The following is a 22,066-nucleotide window of genomic DNA, read 5'->3' on the forward strand; positions in this document are numbered from 1 at the left end:
TTTCAATTCGAGCGGAACTCTTGGTAGTGGATGGACACCATCCGACCCTGGAATCAACAGTAACTCGAATGATGAATTCAAGAGTTTTTAGTTATGTGACTTGATGAACAATTTTAATAAAAAATGAAGACGTCATCGAATATCTCATCAAGTTCACGAATAGGTATAACGCGGACAACGCACAAGCTCGAGAAAGTGAATAGTTTAATGAAAATTCGAGGTTTTTACCTACTAACGTATAGTAAGTCGAAAAATACTAGAGAAGCTGCTTACTATGGTTTGGGGTTGCATACATTTAGGCGCAAGGCTTTTAGAAAGGAGATCAGAATTATAAATGATCATTGAATGATCGATAGTACTCCTGACGTTGCTGGTGATTCAGGCAATTTTTCAACATCAATTGCGTGGTAAATTTGTAGCATGATTTATATAAACAGGACATGCAAAAGAGTAGTATTTTATGTAAAAATATGCGCTTTTCGATCGACAATTTTCCAACACAAAAAAGATTGTTTCCAAAAATTGTCCCAATGTTCAAACAATGAATCAAGAGTTAGGGAAGGGTGGCAAAAGGGTGACGTTACATCTTTTGGGGTCTTGTCCAATCAACAGACCGATTCACCTGACTAAATTAAGCGCCCGCTGGATCCAGCCGGCTTGACGAATCGGGAAGCGCTTAAGTGCTATACGCCAGTCAAATCTTCTCCTCAGCGTGCACTTGCCAGAACTTGTAGTAAAATGGCAACTATGTATCTTTGTGCGTTTATGCGTGTGTAGGTATGCACGTGTCACAAAAATACACGCACAGTGGGTGACATTTGTCATCGTTCGTTTGAAAATCAGGTAAGCAGCAGCCCTTCCTTTTTTGTCATGCTCGTTTTCACCACCGTCATGCCGTTCGTTTCCGTTTCTTGTTAACTTGAAGCACTGAAGTAGATACGTTCGCCTTGGTTGAAGCCTCGTGAAGTATGCCGGTAGCAAAAGCTGTCGCGCCCGCGCCGAGTTTTGCGATTGTTTGTGTGTGATTTTGTTGTAAGAGCGTAACGAACGTAAAGTGGTTGGTGGGTTGGTTTGAAAAATTTCGCTTCCAAAAGTGGAGATTTTTAGTGCTGAGACGCGCGAACAAACTGCTGCTTTCAATTGATTGGATTATAGTAGGAACGTGAAGTACGGCAGAAAAAACATAAGAAAGTATGCAGTTTGTCATTATTCTATGAAATTTGTCAACTCGTTTTGTCTGTTCTATTTCTTTAAGTACCTTAAGTCGGCAACCAGGCGGGATAAGCTGCCTGATGAGTTGTTTAATACAGTGCAGAGCATTTGTATGATATCACGCACTGCACCCCTACACTAAGGCACACAAAGGTTGGGTGTTAAACCGAGCCTCGAGTGCAAAAAGATATTTTGTAAAGGAATGGAAACCCATCCTCCACTCATTGTTTCGGGTGGCATTAACGATGTCGTTCATTTTGGAAATTTAATTTATTGCTTCGTTGTGTTGCGTTGTGCTACCGTCACCGAGATCGTTGACAATGCGGCCCGTAGGAATGCTTGGCTCCAAACCGGGCTAGGCGAAAGGATTAATGAAGAGGCGGTGTTGGAACGAAAGGGCCGGCGCATGGAATGGTAAGGATCGGTATTAGTTTCCCGTTGCGTTGGTTACGCGTTTTCGACATTTTTGTTGTCCGCTCAGGGAAACAGTTTTCGAGGCGCACGGTACGGATGCTTTGATGATGTTGTGGAGTTTCACTGTCGAACGACAGGCGGCACTTGACTCGAATTAAAAGCAAATTGATTTCGAATGTCATCCTGCCTGTTTCACGGTTTCGGCAAGGCGTCCGGAGATTAGTGCGAGCGAAGATTTTTTTTCTTTCGTAGCAGTGTTGATTCGATGCGGAAGCCAGCGTGTAGCTGATTACCCTTTTAATCCACGCTACGACCGATGGACCGAACGGATTAGCGAGAAATTGATGTCTAAGCTAGGGGCTCAGGTGTTTGCCGGGCGGGAATAGAAAGCTAGGGATTAGTAGTAGGTGCTGGCCGCATCACTTCTTACTGGACTGGATGCTCTTAAATGGTGGTGTTTCCGCAAAGCGGGTCCCTGTTTGGTATCGATCTAATGAGTAGGCGGATGCAAATTCAGTGCATGTACATAGAATTCCTGCACCTTGTGATATGGTGCGTACATCGTGTATATAATCGAGCGCTGTGCTTCGTGGAATGTAGAATATTTAATCCGTACATTTTTAATGAAGCTCCAGGCGAAACGTTAATCGCGTAGAATTTTTAATTTTTATCTCTGTTTCCAATAACAGGCTTATCAATCAAGTTCGCCTAAATACAGGCAATACAGGGTGTTACATTATGAGGCGCTTAATTTATTATAATAATAAACAATATACATTCTTCGTGAAATTTATACAATGGATATTTTGCATCACCAAAGGGAATTATTCAAATGGATAGCTAAACATTGTAAGCTTCTTGTGGAACATTGCAATCTGCTGCAGAATTTCTACATGAGAACCCAACGGGTTTTAAACACAAATTAGTTGTAAAGGTATTTCTGATTACTGCTTTTTAAGTCTACTGTTTCATTTTATCGATCGAAACCCTGTAAAGCATCGGTATCACCATACCTTTGAATTTGAATACAATAATTATTGACGCAAACACATTTTTTTAGAAGAATTCTTAAATTACTTTGTTAACTGCGATATAAGGTCAAAGAAAATTTAGATCTTATTGATTGGATACCTCTAACAAATGACTACGCATTTGCCGATCTACAGCATGCAACCAGATTAACAAAACTAGTGTCTCCTGACCGAACAGAATGCAGAAAGGTAAATCGATTTGAACCTCGTGGTTGTTGAAACCTCATGTACCGAGTGACTCCGTAAAAACGCCTTTTCTTTTTTTCACTTTCTTCTGTCTGTTTCGCCAGTTCCATACCATTGTTTAGATACCTTAGCACCTTTCTCGTCCAGACCGTAGTATCGGAGCAAACCAGACCAACCTGTGCCACTTTGTGACAGCTTTCCTATCAGCATCACTTTTACGATTATGACAGTTCAAGTCGTTTATCGTGCCCGTCTTTACGCGTTCACTGTCACTCTCTTCTAATTCCCCAGCCGTATGTATCCACTGCTTGCTCCAGTGTACCGGCCCGCCCGGGCATACAATCGAATCATCCTAAGCAGCCCATTCCACGGGGACACGGTTCGTGAAGGTCCGGTTTGGAAGTTTGAAGGGCGTCGAGACACCATCATCGAAACTATGCCAATCGGACCGAAACTTTCCGACTCCGACAGTTCAATCCCCTCGAGTGCCGCAGTACCTCGGGCAAGGTAAGTAGTTGACGATAAAAATCACACCCTTGTGTCGATTGAGGTAGAGAAAGGTGTGTCGAGAATGGAGTTCTGGTGAATACGTGGCAGCCCCGGAGGCGATGTTACTAACCGAACCGAAGAAGTATCATTCTGGTGACAAAATGGCAAAATGGTGTCTGGTGGGTAGACCGAGTTGTCTGCAAGACAACTAGACAGCCGTACACTGGAAGCACTTGATGCGTTCGGGTGCTGTGAAGAACGAAAAGTGCTTCTGGCTGTGACTAAGACGAAGAGGTCCTTAGACCCGATTATCGGTGTGTCTTACGGCGTTAAGACATGCTGTCGCTACGTTGCCGGTGCGAATGGGAACAACTTCGCTGCAGCATCGCAGGTGAAGTCGTAATCAGAGAGCTGTCGTGTCGGTTGTTGATGTGACGAGCGGGCACTGTTTAATTTCCTCTTCGGCTTCGGCAGCCGGTGAGAAATATCGTTGATATGCTTGAGCGATTGACGTTGATTTATGGTGCCTGGCAGTGAAACGGCACGGGAAACGGTCGGTCAAAAGTACTGTTATCAATTAGGGTATAAATCTTGCCCTGGCTCCGAACAACATGGACCTAGGATTAATGTGCACTACGGGCACGTCTTGAATTGAATAGTAACGAGCATCTAAATTATTCACAGCGTTTGACGATTTCATTACAGCTTCGGGATCGATGCGTTCATTCGTTGACGTACGTTGACTCACACATCCTGCACGGGCATCGGAGTGTAGATTGTATTGAAGGAAGCTTACAAATGCATGCGATAGGACATTAAAAATTGAGCATTTTATAATTAATAACTAAACTGTATTTAAGTCTGCTGAGGTGCTGCTCACGATCATCGAGCAGCCTTTTTCAAGCGTTATAAAACGAAACCATTTCGTTTAGAACATGATCGATGCAATACAGCCACTAGCAGCAAAGCATCTTACCAATCCCGCAATCTCCTCACGTACTCGCTGAAAATATATTTATCGTTGCCCTAAATATATCCCAACCCAGTTTGTCGGAAGCGTGTTAAGTTTAGAGGTTAGAAAGTTGAAAATGGGGATTGAAGATTAATCCCCTGGGATCACATCCATGACAGCCAGCTTGCTGTTTGCGTTTTGTTCCGTTTCATCCCATCCAAACGCAAGCTATCGGTAGTTATTCGTTCGACTGTGGAGCTTCGAAAATAATGCTGAACGTCTGACACTTGAAACTGATGCACCGAAAGCATCAGCCAAACAATGGAAAACATCTGACGTGCTGTACATGCAAAAATGTGTGTTTGGACGCTGTTATGATTTGCAGATATGGATGTCATAAATTTAGAAGACCAATCTGCTTAATGTGCACCTAAAAAAAGGGTCATACGGATGGGTGATAGTTTTCTGGACGCTTTAAGACATAAGTCAAACCTGAATGTTTTGTAGCTCACCTACTGCTATACGCCTAAAAGTATGCAATACGATTCATCCATTGCACGTAATCGCTGTCGAGCATTGTTGAGTAAAATAGCTGAAAATTAATAATTTTCTGTCTCTGTTTCGTTAAAAAAAACAGATGGAAAACTCATAATGCTTAACAAGCACTCTCTTAAGCCACTTTCACCATTCAGGATGCCGTGATGGATAGTACCAGTAGCTATTCTTTGGATATTTGCACGAAAAAACGTCCTTTTCTCTCTCTCCTATCGTTCCACCGTTTGTTTGACTTCCGTCGTTACTTCCATCGAACATGGCCAAGGGTTCCCTTACGCTTCATAAAGCTGTGTTGAGGCTGGATGCGTTCGTCTGCTATGCTCGAATCTCGGAAGAAGCACCGGAAACACCATCGGCTGCGGCCGAGAAACGATGGTCCGAGTGGTAAGAATATTTTAAGAACATTATTTCTTTTTCCTTTCCGGTTTGAAAAATAAGGAGCAAGGCTGGAGAAAAAACCTCGATGCACTTGGACCATCGGTTGCATCGGTTTCTGGGGCTGATCGTCGTGCAGGCTGTTGTTTTTTGTTTGGTTCGCTCTCCTTGTGAATGCGTCGGACGCTTCTTCCGGGCGGAAGTTTGCTTATCTTTAATCGTGCTTATTTATATCTTCCTGCTGTTGCCGGTGGGATCGAGCACTGTTTGCAATGCCAGCATCCGGTTTATTATGTGCCGGTTGCTCCCCGACCGACCGTCGGCGTGAAGGGGTTTGTGCACACCACTCGACGCGTTTCCGGCCGTGTTGGTCCTGTAGATGAAAGATGGCTTCTTATTGGGGTAGCAAAAGGTACGATCTGGGAGAGCACTTTCCGCCGTTTCTCTGGGGTCGGGACAGATTCATAGCAGGGGGGTTGTTTTCGTCGCATTCGCCGACTATTAGGACGGTTCCCTTGTTTGGTGGGATTCATCATAAACACCGAAAATTTCGTCGATAGCTTATCGCGATCAGGCAGCTTAAGACCCCGTGGCCCGTCTTAAGCGTTGCTCTAGTCGTGGCAGCTTCTTTCTAACTGCTTCGGTTTCTTTTGCTGTGGCGAAGATTGCTCGCACCTAAGTAGCCGTTTTTGTACACTACTGCACACGGAGAAGAAAGTAAATAATCAAGACGGTTGATTGATGGCAACGGTGGCGGCGTATGTCTGCTGGTAAATATGGTTCGCTTTTTTTTCTTCTTCGTCTATCTTTCTCGCAACTGTGGGCACTTTCTTGTGCCTGGTGCGGATCCGGTTTGGCAGATGTTTTATTTTCCCTTACCCTAATAGAGAACGGCAAACCGGTCAGCAGTTTCGAACAACATGGTACAAAGCAGCACAAACAGCGGAAGCTGCGAGGCAAACAGATCCTGTTAATAGTAATCGTTCTCATCTGGTAGAAGCTTTCAGGCTAGATTTTATTGTTTGTCGACGAGGGATCAGCAAATTTTCGGTTTGTTTACAAAGATCGCTCTGCAAGGGCTGTTGGGCATTGAGCTTTGCAATTAGCATGAGCGAAGCAGCGATGGCGATTACTTGGAAAACGTATTCATTAAGTAGGACGGTTGCTTGGCGCTTAGTTGCTGCTTCGTTTCATAAACATCTTTGGAAAGTTATGGAAACCGTATGACTGATTTTGATCAGCGGGTGTTTTAAGACTGCTATCAGGTGGAATATTATTTGTGATTGATTAAATTTTGGAACGTTACAGTAGCACCGGACTGTAGCAATAAAATTTAAAATTGATTAGCGTCGGCATTAGAATTTTGTTTCAATTCAAACTGATGAACAATTAAAATCAATGATACAATGAGTGAAATACGAATATCACCACTATGTTTTCCGACATTATCTTGGAAATTTACGAACCGATACTTGTCTTATTAGATAGAAATGAGAATTTAATTTAATATAAATAAGCGGAAGACAGCGTCTATAGTTCTGAGTGGAAACGGCTGCAGCAAATTCTATTAAGCAATGAAATCTTGCAGTAGCACTATAGCTTTTAAAAATGTAGTCTTTTCAGATAGGATGATGATGTCCTTGATGGTACTGATCATTGAGAACAATTCTGACACGATCTGCGAGAAGAATCTGATTTGAATATGAGCCGATAGAGGTACTCTGATAGTTTTGAAAGTTTTTTCCTTGCAAGAATAATTTTTAAAGGCGTTGAATTCAACTGGACTATAAGATGGAACATGAAGAATTTTAAGTTTAGTATAAGCTGGAAGTTGAAGTCGGATGATGTCATTTAAATGCTCTAAATTCTTTAAATGGATCAAGACTGCGCTTACAGCTAGCTAATCCCGCCATTAATGACTCTGAAATGACTAAAATTTCTCACAAAACGTCTTACTCCTCAATGCTGAGAACTCATCGAACTTTATTGTATTCTGAAAAATTACAAAACTGGTTGAAATCGCGGCTTATTGGAACAATTCAGAGCAATATCTCGCACACTTACTAGAACTGTCTTGAAAATGCACTTAAACATAATTCTAAGCAGGAAAGAAAAAGAATCGTTTCGTAAGTTTGTAGATGTTGGCATAAACATGATGCTGCTCTGCCTATTTCGCTGAGTGTAGTAGAAACATTCGTATTTCTAGAGACCATTTTTCATATTTTGTTTGGCAACTAATCATATCGTAAGACACAAATAATAGCTAGCAACTGGATCAACTTAATATGCAGCAAGAGAACCTATAATATGGGTTCTATCAAGAAAAAAAGTCACCTTCCCCCAAGTGGATTCTTCCCAAAACTATCGTAAAAACTAAAACAGAAAAAGAGAGAAATCAAAAACACGATCCGTACCGGGTAAATCTTTCCCAAAACCGTGCGCCCACCACTCATTGGCCCGCATACATTTGCGATGTAAATTTGTCTTAATTCCATGCACAAACCTTACATAAATTAAAAGACAAACACGCGTCCGGTAGGGTGCCTGGGTTTATTCGCATTGCAAACTCCCCGCCCGGGAACGGGAAACCTACGGCGAAAGGAAGCGCAACCAGAGCCGACGCTTTTTCCGCTTGTTCTCGCGTGCCTCTGCCTGGCCTCGTTAATATGAGCTTTCCGTAGCGAAAAAATACTATCGTGAAGTTTAGAAGCTCACCCCGTGGCTATCGGAAAACTATGTCCAGCTGTGCGAGTGGTGCCGACCCTAACCGGATCGGTCCGATCCAGCATGGCATGGCAGCTGCGGGTACGGGTTGTACGATTTGTACAAATTTTTGTGTGGCTCGTGGTACTCATTCAGCTGATGTCGGATCGTGTCGGTCCATGTCCGTTTGTGTCGGTCAAAGCAACGGGAAAGGGAAATGGGAACCCTCAAACAGAGTTGAATCCGATATTTTAAAGTCTCACTTCCTGCCATCCCATCGACTTTGAAGGGGTTAACGAAGCGACGTGGACAGGGATGTGTAGAGATTGGCCGAACGAGGGGGAGGGGAGGAAAAGGAAATATTTTCACTTCCGATTCCGTGTCCGCAGGGATGGGACAGGATTTTCACATAGTCATCGGATGTCTTGACCAAACTTTTGCCCCTCTAGCCTGTCCTCTTTCTCTCTCTCTCTTCCGTTGTCGATCTTCTCACCGGTAACGCTAACGGTTTTACCACGCCCAAGCGCTGTTTGGTCAGCTTAGAGTCTGACCGTGACATGGGCAAACATTTGCAAAAACTCACACACACACACACTCGCCTTTTGCTTACCCTACGCTGTTCGTGCTTGAACAGAACCGAAATCTGCGGGCAGTAACGTGTTTGCCCTAGAGCAGGTGAACTCCAGTTCCGGTTAGCCGAGCGCTATCGTGTATGTGTGTTTTCCTTTTTTGTTCGCAATCATTTCCCAGAATCGAGACTGCACTGCTCGAAAGTGGAGAACGATTTTTACATAACCACTTTTTTGCGGACAATTTTGAAGCTATAAAATTTATTTTCCCAGAATATTGTAACAGTCTTAACACGAGCGCGGGAAAAACGAAGAAAAAAAACTCATTGAACACGCTTGTACGATTAGAATCATAAAAGTACGAACGCGTGGCATCTGTGACGTTCCCTTGCACTGGTTTCGGAGGCTAATTTGGGACGATAAAAACCCTCACTCTGGTCAGATGATAATTTCAAATCTGTGCGCGAAGTGAGAAGGAACCGACAAATTGACTGTGGTAATTTCTTGCAGTGTAAATTGTAAGGTATAGATAAAGGAACTGAGGTGTACTATTGTTGGGTGTTTGCATAAGTTTTTCAACGATTTTGTGAGGGATACTACTAATGCTATTTAAGGTTGAAAAGGTTTCAATTGTTTACTAATTCGTTGGGATTTTCATTTTTGCCCCAAAACAAAACAACGTTTAAGTGCATCAGTTCGTTTGGATGTGCTGCAGATTGCATATCTTTAGGAACTAACTCATTTGTTAAGATTTTCGAATTAACGAGGAATTTAGACGACGTGAAGATCGTTTATTGCGATGATCGTTGCTACGAGTGAAAAGATTAACATTCAATCACTTTTTTTTTTGTTTTTTTTATTCATTTTTAATTAATCGTATCTGTTTCGGTCAGCCTTATATGCTCCAACTACATCAGCAAACGGTCTACCATGTATTTGATTCCTCATATCAGCTGAAATGGGAAAAATTACACACTTTCTTACTTTCAAATCTTGCCTTCATGCTTGTTGCAGACACACTAATACATTTGAACCCTGATCGATCTTGATCTTGATCAAGTCCTGTCGAAGACTGAGAAGAAAGAAAAGCTATATAAAGGTAGGAAAAGGGAAGATCTTTTTCACGGTCGGGGGTAGTCGATGTATACATGAGTTGTGTACAACAGGAGAGAAAAACCTGTTAATGCCACTTCCTGCCGGTCCTGTCGTTTGAAGACCGGCGCTACTGTCGCTTACACTACCGCCTTAACATGGGCGGCCCTTTTGGCCACTAGGAAATTGTGTTAAATTTCAATGGTACTAGAAAATTGTATTAACTAATGCCTAAAGGTATGCATTGTTTTTTGGCAAATGCTGATTGCATTTGATGAATAATAGTTTTTTTTTTAACTGGATTTAAAACACATCAAAAACTAATAAATGTACCTTATCGAAATGTTGAACAATTTGCCCCCACACTTTATCGCTTTTTATTGGCAGCAGGAAATGCCTTTTTTTCTTTTTTGGTTTTGTTTCGGTAGGCACTCATACAAACCAAAATCAGGAAAGAACACACATATTTTTAGCTTTCGCAGGAAAAAAAGTAACCATTCGCAAAGGAAGCAATCGCACGAACAACCCATCGAACGACAGCAAAATCGAAGCCGACCCTATTCGCCTGCAAAAATCGAAAGCAAAACTGCTTCGTTTAAATTCAAATGAAAACAAAATCCATTTAATGCTTCATAAATTTCTCCCTTTTACTTCCCTTCGAACCGTTCGGTGCTGCTCCGCGCGAACCTCAGGAACGAACCTCCGTGCGTCTTTGGCAAAAGGTATGGGGAAAGTTTCTTTCTAATCGAAACCACTCGAGAGTGTTGTAGAGGAAGCTGCAGAGGAGGCGGGTAGCGAAGGGGAAACTTCAAATTGGCTAACGGTGGATTGCTGTGCTGTGCGAGAGGATTGTGTGTTTGTGTGTGTGTGTCCGGTTGAAGATCCAAGAAGGAAAAGAAAGGCAATTTTGATGCTGGTCATTCTAGGAAAAAAGCCATTTTCTAGTCAAACTCATCGCTGCAAGGCCGTGAACAGACTGTTCCAGCCCCAAGGTTCGCTGGTAGGACCAATGTCCGACACTGCCTTGCTGCGGCATTCGCTAAGGTTTCCCCAATGTTTCGAAGGTGTGCAAGTCAACCGGAAACAAGTGGCATTTTGTGTGTTGTTTTCTTTTCTACCTTTCTCTTTCGGGTTAACTTTAGAGAAGTAGCGTAGGGGGAACTGGTCGTAGTTTTACTACTTCGAATGAGCAAGCCGACGCAGGGAGGCAGAGAGGCGTTAGGACACGTGCAATTCGTCCATTCGTTCAAGTTGAGCTGAGTCAACGGGTTTGAAGAAACTGAACAGAGGTTCCTCGGTAAAGCTGGGTAGTGGTGAAAAGAGATGATCCTTTACTGTAGAGTATCCTTTGGAGTGCATTATCCATCTTTTTTTTTATAAAACATGGATGTACCATTTTTCTCCACCATTTGATCTTACCCAAAAAATGGAGAAATAAAAGGTAACACCGAGAAGAGATGCTGTATTTCAATAAGATACTCGGTATTCCACCGGGCAGGTGTAAAAAAAAGGGACCGGTATTCTGCACCGTGGTGTGATAAAATTGAGCTGTAAAGTCGAATTAATTACCATGCATACCGTGGGCAGCGTGGCGTGTTACACGGCGCCATTAACGTCGGTCGTGCCGGATTGCAAACGTGCGAATCGTTAAGGCGTGTGGTCATTAAGGATGCATTACGAGCTGGGATGGTTTGCAGGGTTGAAAGAAGAAAAAATAAAGTTCTATGGAGTTGGTATTACTGACCGGGGTTTGTGGTGGAACAGGGAACATGTTCCCGCTGTTACATCGTTTTGCCATTGATTTAAGGTAATGGGTTCGCTTAATAATTGGTGCTTGGAAATTTTTACGTCTGCATTAGCTTTTTTATTTCGATGTGAAATCACGTTTAAATTGAATAATGTGTTCGCAAAGAACAATATTTTTTATCGCGTGAACATATCGTTTAAAGATGGTTTCTTCCTGATTGAAATAAAATATACATAACTGTAATGATATAATAAAAGTTCTCTTAACAGAAGCCCAAAACGAATGAAGAGATTCAGAATGTAAAGCAGAATGATAGAGCACAAATAATGCAAAACATAGAAACCAAAGTTAAAAAAAAGCATTGAAAAACATCAAATAGCATAAGTGAAATGAATGAAACACCATAGTATAGGCGTAAAAATAGTGAGAATCCCACAAAGAATCTAAAATACACATTTTTTAAAGATAAATTGATGAACGCTTAAAACACACGTTTCACATCAACAACAAATAAAGAAAACATCAAACCAGCAACAAGCGAAACGATGGATGAAATCATAATAATGGCGTGCCAACCGCTGCGCTCAACGCCGGTAGGACTACATTGCACACCAGCAGCGGGTACACGCGCTTCACGGAGCATAATTTAGAAAACAGTAAATTTTATTAAACGCTCCACTGATCACCGTAATTGGGTTGATGATTTTATTGAATTTATTTCGCTTTATTTATGGAGTTGGGCTGCCACTGCTGCCACCGCCAACGCCGGCCAAAAGGGAACGAACAGGAAAGGGACGATGAAATGTCTTGGGCACGTGAAGTGAATGAGTACAATGAATTTCTGGATTGGGTTGGTGATGCCGTGATTTTGTGTACTTTGTGTGTGTGTTTTTCCCCTTCTTCTTCTTCTCTGCCATGTGATGGACTTGCACTGATATAGGCTCGATAGGGAGCCAGAGGATGCGATAAAACAGAAAGAGAATGCGATGTAAAAAAAAACGGCATAACCGGACAGTATACCGTATAAAAATGATTAATTGAATTCTGCTAGTAGCGTAGCTCGCGTTTGGAAAGCACGGAATGCCGATTTTGTTCCCTTGTTTTTTTGCACTTGATGGAGACGCCTGGTGGTTGGTACAATTCAATACGCTTTCACTACGAGCAGATTTCAATTACGATTGCGTGGGATGTTGTCGATGTTTTACGCAAGTTGGTGGCATGTTCCTCATTATTAAAATATGTTTTTTACTCGCTATTTGGGAACATTTGATTTATCTGTAGGGTAGCTAGTGGCGTTAATTCGTCAGAACGCAGCAGTATGGGTGATCCGGGTTCATAGGTACGGATTTAGAAGCTTAATAGCATTCGCTTCCTTCGCTAGTCATTGAGAGCTGATTAAGGCTTAATCAAACTATCGTTCGTATGGGATGAACGATTTTTCGCTTCAGTAATTTTGAGCCATGTTTCAGTTTCGATTCCGAACGTCGTATGAAGCACTCTCAGATCTTCAACAAAATACACAGCACTCGTGTCTGTGTGTGTGTGTTTATACGTGTACCTATATGAGTATTCGTGTGTGTGCGTGTGTGTGTGTGTGTGTGGGAGGCTTGAAGAAACAGACCCGTCCGGACAAATATAATGCTGCACGAGGACCGCCGAACGCTGTATCGGTTGATGTTGATTTGTTAGCTTGCGACATATTTATTTAGCCGCACGACCGTTAAATTATGGAATATTATAGGCTTTCGACGGGTTTTGTAGCAATGGCAGGATGGTGGTGAGGTTAGGTTGCAATCAAGGTGTGCTGTCACGTATAAAAATCCCCAAATGGCCGTGAATACTGAGCACAACCCTGACGCAGGAAAAGGTAGGCTCGCTGTACAATCCTGCCCGATGCCGTGGCCCTGACCGTTGCTCTGCCTAAGCGGCAGCAGGAAATATGCGCCATCAAACCCAATCAATAGGGCCCGGCCGTATAAATCGTGTGTCTACGTGCTATTAGTTTGCGATCACGAAGTTTTCGCTTCACGCAAATACATAAGCGGCTTTGGGGTTCGAGTGGTTTGTGGCGCTCGGCGGGGTGGTGATGTGCTGAGGTGAAGTGCGAGCAAAACTTTGTCTGGAATGTACCGCTTTTGCTGGATATTCTTCAGCAGGTAGTGAATGAACAGGCTTCCGGGTACGAGCATTGAAACTGTCTCCCGAAATCGATTGCTTTAATTTATGGAACAGTAGAACTTTACCGTGAGAATAGAGTGTTCGAATCGAATTCGTGTACCAGTTGAATCGATGGCTTGTCTAAAAATAAATCATTTGGCCAATCGTTTCAAAAAGGTTTATGCTCAGAAGAAATAAAATCAAAATTGTCTTAAATTGTGCGTTACTAATGAAGGAATTTCCATTTTTTTACAACACTCACACCCATTGTTCCTATTAACCTTTGCTAAAAATCCCATTACCCTTTAAAGTTTATGTGAAGTCAGCACAAGCTACTTGTTTTTGTTTGGGTAAACATGCAGCCAGTGGCTTTTAGTGATTTTAAAATTGAAATTATTATCTGATAACGATTTGCTCTGGCGGGAACATCACATTACAATCTTTGCATAAAATCATCATTTTACCCTTGAGCCCTCTTACGTATCATCCATCACACGCCCCTATAGCACACATACAGCACAAAGTACCACCCCTACAGCACACATACAGCACAAAGTCACACACACACACACTCACACCCCCAAAACGATTAGGGGATGATCAATTAATTTAGTTCGACAATAAATTTACATCTCATTTCGCTCGACAAGACCAAACACCCTAGCTAGCGCACATTTACGGTCACCGACCAACCGACCGACCAGCCTCTCGCTTTGCAGTCTGTATTGTTCCCATTTTATTACGTGTCTTCTTTGGCCGAGTCACTTTTAGTGCTGCTCTTAGCTTTAGTGTGCCCTCCATCCGTCCGTCAGGTACAATGCTCCAGCCGCCGGTCACCCTTCTTTGCCATAATCCCCCAAAACTACCACAAATCACCATAAATGGCACTGTGACTCTACGGGTACGAACACCCACCTAGGGAAGCCTTAGCAAACGCACACATAAATCATGCGCAATTGGTTGCGCGCGATAATGCTAATTGCTGGCGCTTATCAGTGTGGCGCATCGCGAGGTTTGGTGCACCGGTTGGCGAAGCGCAGCGTGACACAACTCGCGGAGGTGCGTTTTCAATCGATCGGATGAGTAGCGCCCGGCCGGTGGGTCCTTCGTGATTCGTGGTGAATTTTTGCATTTCGATACCACCAACTTCCCTACGCTAACCTTTTGGAGGGCTTTATGGGTGGTTTGGTGGGGGGGGGGGGGGTGCCAAGCATGCTCGAGCACTCAAAGCGCTCGTTCGTGTATCGTGTGAAGCCTGGTTCAGTGATTGTACAGGAAAACGGGATCGCATCACTAGGAAAACCCGCGCTAGGAATTCGATTTCAATATCGATTTACAAATTATGTTTAGAGTGCTTGGCCGAAGAAGGGTCGGTGCGTATACGTGTGTGTTTTCATCGACAGCGGTACACACGTACCGAAACGCACATACACTTACACAGAAACATAGCACTACATAAAGAAAGCACACCAATGAAAACGAGAATGTTGCGGAGGAATTGTGGCAAATCAAGAGCATCGCTAGAACTGGAAAACCAATCGAATGCGTGTTTTTGGTTTAATGAATTTTTAGCCGATCGATAGAGGCTCGAGCAGTGCGGAGGCTCGAAGAGGCAAAAAGGACGTGGTGAGGCACGGAAAGCAATCACATACTCTCACGGCCCGACACTACCCTCCGACTCTCCGCTGCCGATCAGCCTTATCTCTGGCCCCTCATCAATGCTGGGCCGAGCTTTACACTTTTACATTCTTGCTTGAGTATTTAATGAATATTTGTGCTACAATGTTCTGGCATGGCAGGTTCTGGGTTGTTGGTAAATTGGACGGCCGCAGACGCAAAGGGAACGAATGCAATCGTACCGCCGATCGTTGGTAAAGAGTGTACAGTGAGGAAGAATTTAATAAACGACAAATTTATTCCATTTCATGACAAAAGTCATGACGTGGTGGAACTGAGTTTTACGGCATGGAAAGGTTAGTTGGAGGGTGGTGGGGAAATTGTATTTATTTAGAATGACAAACGTTGAATAATAACCATTGCCTGGTGAGTGGCAAGAGGCAACACGGGTGAAAGTGATGTGGTGTGCATCAAAATCAAGTAACGCCTGTTCGACCCCGGGACGGGGTATGGATTGATAGCATCGCAGAAAATAAATCAAATGTAATCGAGGTTGTACGTTGGAAGATCGGGTTTGTGATGTGCATTTTTTCGTTTCTGTTACAAACAATCAGAATTGCATTTTATTTTTAGCTTAGACCGTATTGTTGTTTGAAGTTTGTAGGCACCGAGAGCCACAAAAGCACAATGAATTTGTGTTGTTAATTAATGTCATTGCTGGTTTACGATATTATTGTAATAAAGAGTGTTTTAAAATGTGGGAATTTGTCTTTTTCTAAGTTGTTTGCTCCGAAAAAATCGATTGCTTTTGGCGCCGGCTAGTTTTCACCATAGAATGGTCATCATAGACCATTCTATCAAATTGTCAATATCAAGTCTTGTTAGACCATCTTGTACTGAAGAAATGGGGAATTTTCCACCAAGCATTGCATACTTTAAGGTTGTAGACTTGCGCTTTTACTTAAAATTTTCTATGTTAGAAAACTAATGTATCATCATAACCGCTGCTTCAAAGACTTCGAAACAATTAGTAGGGATTACATCTGCCGATAGGGAATGCTGACATCGTGATAATAAATATCCCCAAATACACTTGTTTTTCGATTCGCTGTTGTCTTTCCATAGCAAAAAAAAAATAACACACACACTAATACCTCCACTCACCACTTGAAACTACCACTGTTGGTGCTACGTCAACCGTGGATTAACTGCAAATCCTTATTGAAACAGATGAGCATCAGAAACGCCAGATAAGCATCGGTTCATCATCGACTGGGCGACAAGAACAGTGTTTTTGGTTCCGGTTCCCAGTGTCTTCTGCTACCATTTACCAACCTAAACAGTTTGGCTTAAAACTAAACGATCCGGCACGTGGCAAATGCGTGTTTGTAGCGTTCCGATTGCCTGCTGTTTGTTGGTGGTGAGTGAAGATTTGCTAGCAACTTCACAGCACAGCCAGCCACAACCGCTTTGGCGTCTTACAGTGCAAAGACAGTGCCTCTCACCCCGTCCAAAGTGGTGACCATTATTTTAAGGTAAAGCTCATTATTCTTCATTCGCGGATTACACTTCCATTGGTAGCGAACGGTTTTTGGCGTGAGCGTGTCCCGACGGTTCACCCAGAAGCATTCGCGCTTACCAAATCGGTTTGCGGAATGTAAAGTTGCGCCTGGTACTGTGCTGTGCGCCCTCATGAATGTGCAAGGACGAACGAAAATGCGCAAATCCGAAGATAAAAATGGACAATTTATCACCTGAGACGTTTTGCAGGAAATAAATGTTTGTGCATTCATTTTAAAACCCGAGTGTCGCTGGATTGTTATTTGTTGGTTTGTTTTTTGGGTGCTTTCGCTGGTGCGCACATGTTTCATGGAGATCGAACTCGGGCATGGAAGCGTGTCATTTTATTTAGTTTGTCGGTAAGTGTGTGACTGTTCCGGGGTACGGGACGTGAAAGAGTTTGGCAAAAAGATAGTAAGAATAATGAGTAAATAATGGTCTATTTTAAATCTTTTGTCTATTAAAGCGGTTGTTTCCAATTGGTTTAATGTTCTACTCGAAGAGATTGTTGTGCTTTGTATTGCATTTGAATGAAACTTCGAGACGGTGACACCTATAAATTAGGTTACAAAATATGCCCAGGAAGGTTTAATTTTGTAGAATTTTCGAAACTGTCTTGGAGGTAATTTATTTATATTTTTTTAGATTAAAATTACTTAATTGAAACTATTATACCTTGAATGAAAAACTACATGTAAATCGGTATAAAATATCAACACAGTCAAATACGCAACCTGCACCATAAAACGCCTAAAGTCAGGCAATCTGCATGGCACATTTTTCATTTCAACGAATTGATTTTAGCTTCTACACGTTCCCCGCATCAAACTAACGGGCCATTTCCATAAAATTCATCGAACTACTGTACATTCGGATGTATTTTCGGTTCATCATACATCTTTATTTACCGTGAACTAGCCGGAGACCACAAAACACCACTGACCTAACCCAGTTCGGATACTTTTTAATCGTTCCATACCGATCAAAAGGCTAACAACACTCAATAAGCTGACGTGCGAAATATTTCACAGCACAGCAAAACCGCAAGGCAGACATCGGATGCAACTGCACCCATGCAACCGCAACTGTACAACCAGGTTCGGATTATCAATTATGTTGTTTGTTGTGGCAAGCGTGTGACAAAGCAGTTTCTGCAGAGCGATGCAGCCGGTGGGAGAGTTTTTTTTCTCCCTCCCATCTGCACCACCAGAGCGCTTGTGTAAACTGAATCTGTTTGATGCGACGAGTAAACAAATGGCAAAGCGTTGTAGTATTATCATTAGCTTTGCAGAAGCGCCACAGCGCTGAACAAGGCATATTACAAACAGAAAATCTACTCACAATAATGCTGGTAGAACAACGCCTGTTTCTTCATCGCGCACTGCTAAATCTGGATCCGGTTGCCAACTAGCATCCGGTGTCCTTTTAGCCACCAAAACGTCTTAGTAGTTTTGTGTGTGTGTATGTGAGCGGGTCGCTCAAGCGTGTTTTGTGCATCTTCACGAGCGCTTTTTCTTGTTCAAGCGAGCGGTGGGTGGAAAAACGGGAGTTCCGGGGGGAAGTGAAGATGCTTGCATCTTCGACCTAGGGCCGGACCGGCTGCAAGTTCATTGTTTGGTTTAATGGTTTCGCAGGACTTTAAACTTTCAGCAAAGGTGCATGCTGCAAGACGCAGCTTGCAAGGGGTGCTCTGGATTTGGCTAACGATTTTGGCCCGGCAGCAAAATGGCCGCCAGCACCGTAACCGTAATGTGGAGGGAAAAAGGGGGAAAGCGGAAAGTGGCACGGAGTGTGGGTGAAATTTATGTGTGTTGTTGGAAAATTCCTCCCGTAAATCATGTAAACAACATCCAGAAGCAGGAGTGAAAATCAAAAGGAAACTGCAGCGGCTCCATTCCACTCCGTGGGCGTTCAGCTCACATCCGTGTTTTTGTGGGTGAATAGAGCGAGTGGAAGAAATGGTCGTTGTTCCTCAGATTGCACGTTCGATGGCCACTCTATCGTTCCTCTACTGCACTCCACGTGTGTGTGTGTGTGTGTTGGTGTGGAGACTTGCTTTTGTTTTACAGCTCAGTGTAGCCCGAGTGCTGCCAGCGAACACTGTTGTCGTTTGGCTACATTTACCTAGGAGCGTTTTGTGTCCTTGAGCCGAGAATGCATCCTTCTAGCGGTAATGGTGATGCTCTCTGAGTTAGTGCATTTGTTATTCTAATGATAAATGATTTTCGTCCCCGTCCTTTGCATTTGAACAGCTGAGTCCTGATCGTTCCGCCATGGTGGAAAATCGCGTAACCATTTCGAGAAAAGAACGATGCGACCACCGACGTTTGTGTATGTGTGTCAACGGGGTGATTTTTTAACGTAACGCAGTAATGTGTCTGTGTGTATATAATATCATTACAGCTGTGGGAGCGTGTGTATGCACGTGCTATGATACGCTTCATAAGCGTGGGTTATTTGCATACCGGAAGTCACGAGCGCGTAACTGTGCGCAGGAGACCGTTGAACAGCACCAAAGCACAGATCAGTTGTTTTATCACAAATGGTCGGAAGTTGGGACGGTTTTATCATCCGGTAAAGTGACCTTTATTGATGTTGCAAAATGGCGATGAGTTTGTTTGGTGACACGACCGCACCGATTACGGTTGGCACGGTGAGTCTAAACATGCATAAAATGGGATATTTTCATTCCCATGCGTTAGTGGACATTGACTACACTTAGATGCAGAATGGAGTTTGTTGTGTTTGAAAGAGATATAGGAGAACAACGATTCTTTACAATATATTGATGATTGTTTCAAAAATACAATTGATGTTCTCTTTTTAAGCTGCTTTTAACATCAGCTAGTTGTTGTAGGGCTTGTGCACAAACAACACGATATATTTGTTAGACGAAATTGCTCATCACGATATCGTTGTGGAGTTTTATAGTTGGGTTGGTTGGTTGTATGTAAGTAACCTAATGTATTTTCACTCATCTGAAAGAGGAGGAAAGTTTATTCTGATTCTGGGATTATAAAACTGAATGTTGCAGAGTTGTAGAACCGAAAGTGGATTTACATAATCACATTGCACACTATCCAACAAGTCTAGTAAGTCTTTCCGATGATCGGTGTGACCTATTGGGTCGTTAGGCCAAGAAGAAGATTGTTGCAAAACAGGCCAAGAACCATATCGATCTAGAATAATAGAAAAAGAAACCCTTGATTCCATTCCAGTATTTATTAAATCAGAAATTACCGATGACTAATAGCAAAACTATCGGAGAGCAAGCATAAAATGGTACATAATAGACTTGTGTTATTATGCATTGCCTATTATAAGGCAATATAGAGATTATTGAAGCGAATTATTGATAAGACTATTTTTTCCCTACGTTACATCCTGGTGTTTATCCTAAGTGTACCCTAAGAAGCTAAATTAGCCATGGCCATCATCATGGTGTATACGAGACGACACGTCTTGGCAAACAATTCGGCCGACACGGTCGTCAATCCGCCGGCGGAAAAATCTTTCGTATTAGTTGCCTGCATTATCATCAACATCATGGTGCGCTTGATGGTGTGCCCGTAATGGAGATACCGAGTCCAGCTGAATCCGTACAAATTAAAGGCTACCTTGCGGTTCTGTGTCGGAAGAGATACACTGTGTTTAGAAAGCTTAGCTATCATAGCGGCTATGCATCTATAACTTACCAGCTGTACCAACTCCTCCACCAACATGCACAGTCCGAAGGTTTCCACAAAGAAAACCATTGTTACCAGTAGCGGAATGGCCATACCCAGCGAAGAGCTGCCGGGTATGACATATACGCGCGCCAAAAAAGCAGCCATCATGTTCAGGTAGAAGGCAAAGTGCACTAGCGAATAGGCACGCAGTATCGTCCGAAGGTGCATTAACACCACTATTAGATGCGAGTGTTGACGTGCGTGCTTGTACAGAAGCTCGCGAAGAACACGCTCTACGTTACCGTCCGTCTCCAGCAGTAGTCGCTCGTGTATTTGATCGTCAAATGTGGCCAACGAGTGAAGAAATACCTGAAACTCGGTGATGGCGAAGCGTACCAGCACGATAATGGTTATCTGTCCGCACGCGTGGTACCAAGCCCAACCGAAACCGATGAGGCTATAGCAAAGTTGAGCCAGTGTGTCAAGTATCGGTGCATATTCGGACAGATCGATCGGAAAGTGGGTGATGATCTTCACGAATGAATCCTCCGTCACCATGTTCTGAACCACGTACACTATCACAAATAGCAGGTGAGACGCCAGATACGAACCAATGTAACGATTGTTTTGCATTACCGTCCGGTGGCGAATCGTTACGGCGTACGGTAAGTCTCTTTCAAAGGTCGGATCCTTATCTAGCCGCTCCAATGCGTTGATGTGCGACTGATACTGGCGCAAACATAGATGGCGAGCAAAGAGGGATGTGAACAAGGATAGCATGCAGAAGATGTCCATCGAAACGCGGATGTCGTCCTGCTGGGTAAAGTCGTACATCAGCCCAACCATGTGCGTAAGCATCACGCTCAAACCGAGCGTCTTGATGCCGATCTCTACACCCGAACGTGGACGGTGAATCAACATGGCCGCTGTGGAGAAAGGAATTGTGGGCTGTAAGAAGCAGATGAAGTTGTCGTTGTTACAAAACTTACGAGAAACAATATCAACACAGCGTAGCAAACAAAAGTGTTCTAAATGGTGACCAACGTTGAAATTTTCTTGTAGAAATCTAAAGCCATAATGAAGAGCACGCAGCAAAACCATTGCTAGTTTCTTGAGAGTTTTTTTATTTTATTGCTCTTTGAAGTTTTCGAGTGAAAATGAGACTACAGCGTGAAGATTGAGCGGTTTTATAAGCTTCGAAAAAACCTGCCTTTGCCATAAGGACATAATCCCACCGTTCAATTATTGAACGATTTCCAGGTGTCATGGAATGACAAAACAGGCGCTGTGGTTCTCATGGCGGTAAATCTTTGTCTGTTTGCAGTTTCATTTTTATCCCTAGAATCGTTCGTGTTTATAAAAAACTAGTATGACTTACACACAATATCTACAATTCGCTTTCGTGCTCAACAAGAGCAACCTATTGTGAAAATTATCCGGAATGGATCATATTTCCGTTGTATTCTAACAGAGGGCACTACATGACTTTCTTGGCTTAAAGTTCTACTAGGTCACGAAGGTCATCGAATGGTATACTAGGCTTGTTGATACCACATAGTTCGAAAGTCAGTTCAGTAAAGATTGACGCCGATATCGCTTCTGCCATGATTCTGCCTGTGATCAATTGTTTTTCTTTCTTTCGATGTTTTTCAATTTTCATGTTAGGAACAGCAGCGCGATTCAGTAAAACTCGTGTAATATTGCATTCCAGCTCACCACAATATCGAGAGTTTGGAAAT

The 22,066-nt window shown here is 43.0% G+C and overlaps 4 protein-coding genes across 7 annotated transcripts in view; 2 read left to right on the forward strand and 2 right to left on the reverse strand.

Annotated features, from left to right (window-relative positions):
* Positions 1-22,066, forward strand: part of LOC126558132 (E3 ubiquitin-protein ligase RING1) — a 470,233-nt gene that overhangs the window by 305,434 nt on the left and 142,733 nt on the right. The gene's annotated exons all lie outside the window — the stretch shown is intronic.
* The window catches only part of LOC126559169 (MOB kinase activator-like 1), a 284,421-nt gene that overhangs the window by 210,307 nt on the left and 52,048 nt on the right, over positions 1-22,066 (forward strand). The window contains exon 3 of one of the 2 annotated variants that reach the window (XM_050215284.1): positions 10,426-10,442. The exons of the other annotated variant lie outside the window; for it this stretch is intronic. The gene's annotated coding sequence lies outside the window, so the exon portion shown is untranslated. Of the gene's footprint in view, positions 1-10,425; positions 10,443-22,066 lie in introns of those variants that run through there. 2 annotated transcript variants of the gene reach the window in all.
* LOC126557706 (nucleolar protein 56) overlaps positions 1-22,066 on the reverse strand; it is a 357,328-nt gene that overhangs the window by 204,195 nt on the left and 131,067 nt on the right. The window lies entirely within an intron of this gene.
* LOC126560101 (uncharacterized) lies at positions 20,067-21,428 on the reverse strand. The gene is made up of 3 exons (XM_050216262.1): positions 21,317-21,428; positions 20,355-21,253; positions 20,067-20,285 (listed from the first exon to the last, which is right to left on the reverse strand). The coding sequence occupies exons 1-3, from the start codon at positions 21,426-21,428 to the stop codon at positions 20,067-20,069; spliced, it is 1,230 nt and encodes a 409-aa protein (XP_050072219.1).

The sequence above is a fragment of the Anopheles maculipalpis genome, chromosome 2RL, assembly GCF_943734695.1.
Source record: "Anopheles maculipalpis chromosome 2RL, idAnoMacuDA_375_x, whole genome shotgun sequence".
Lineage (NCBI taxonomy): Eukaryota > Metazoa > Arthropoda > Insecta > Diptera > Culicidae > Anopheles > Anopheles maculipalpis.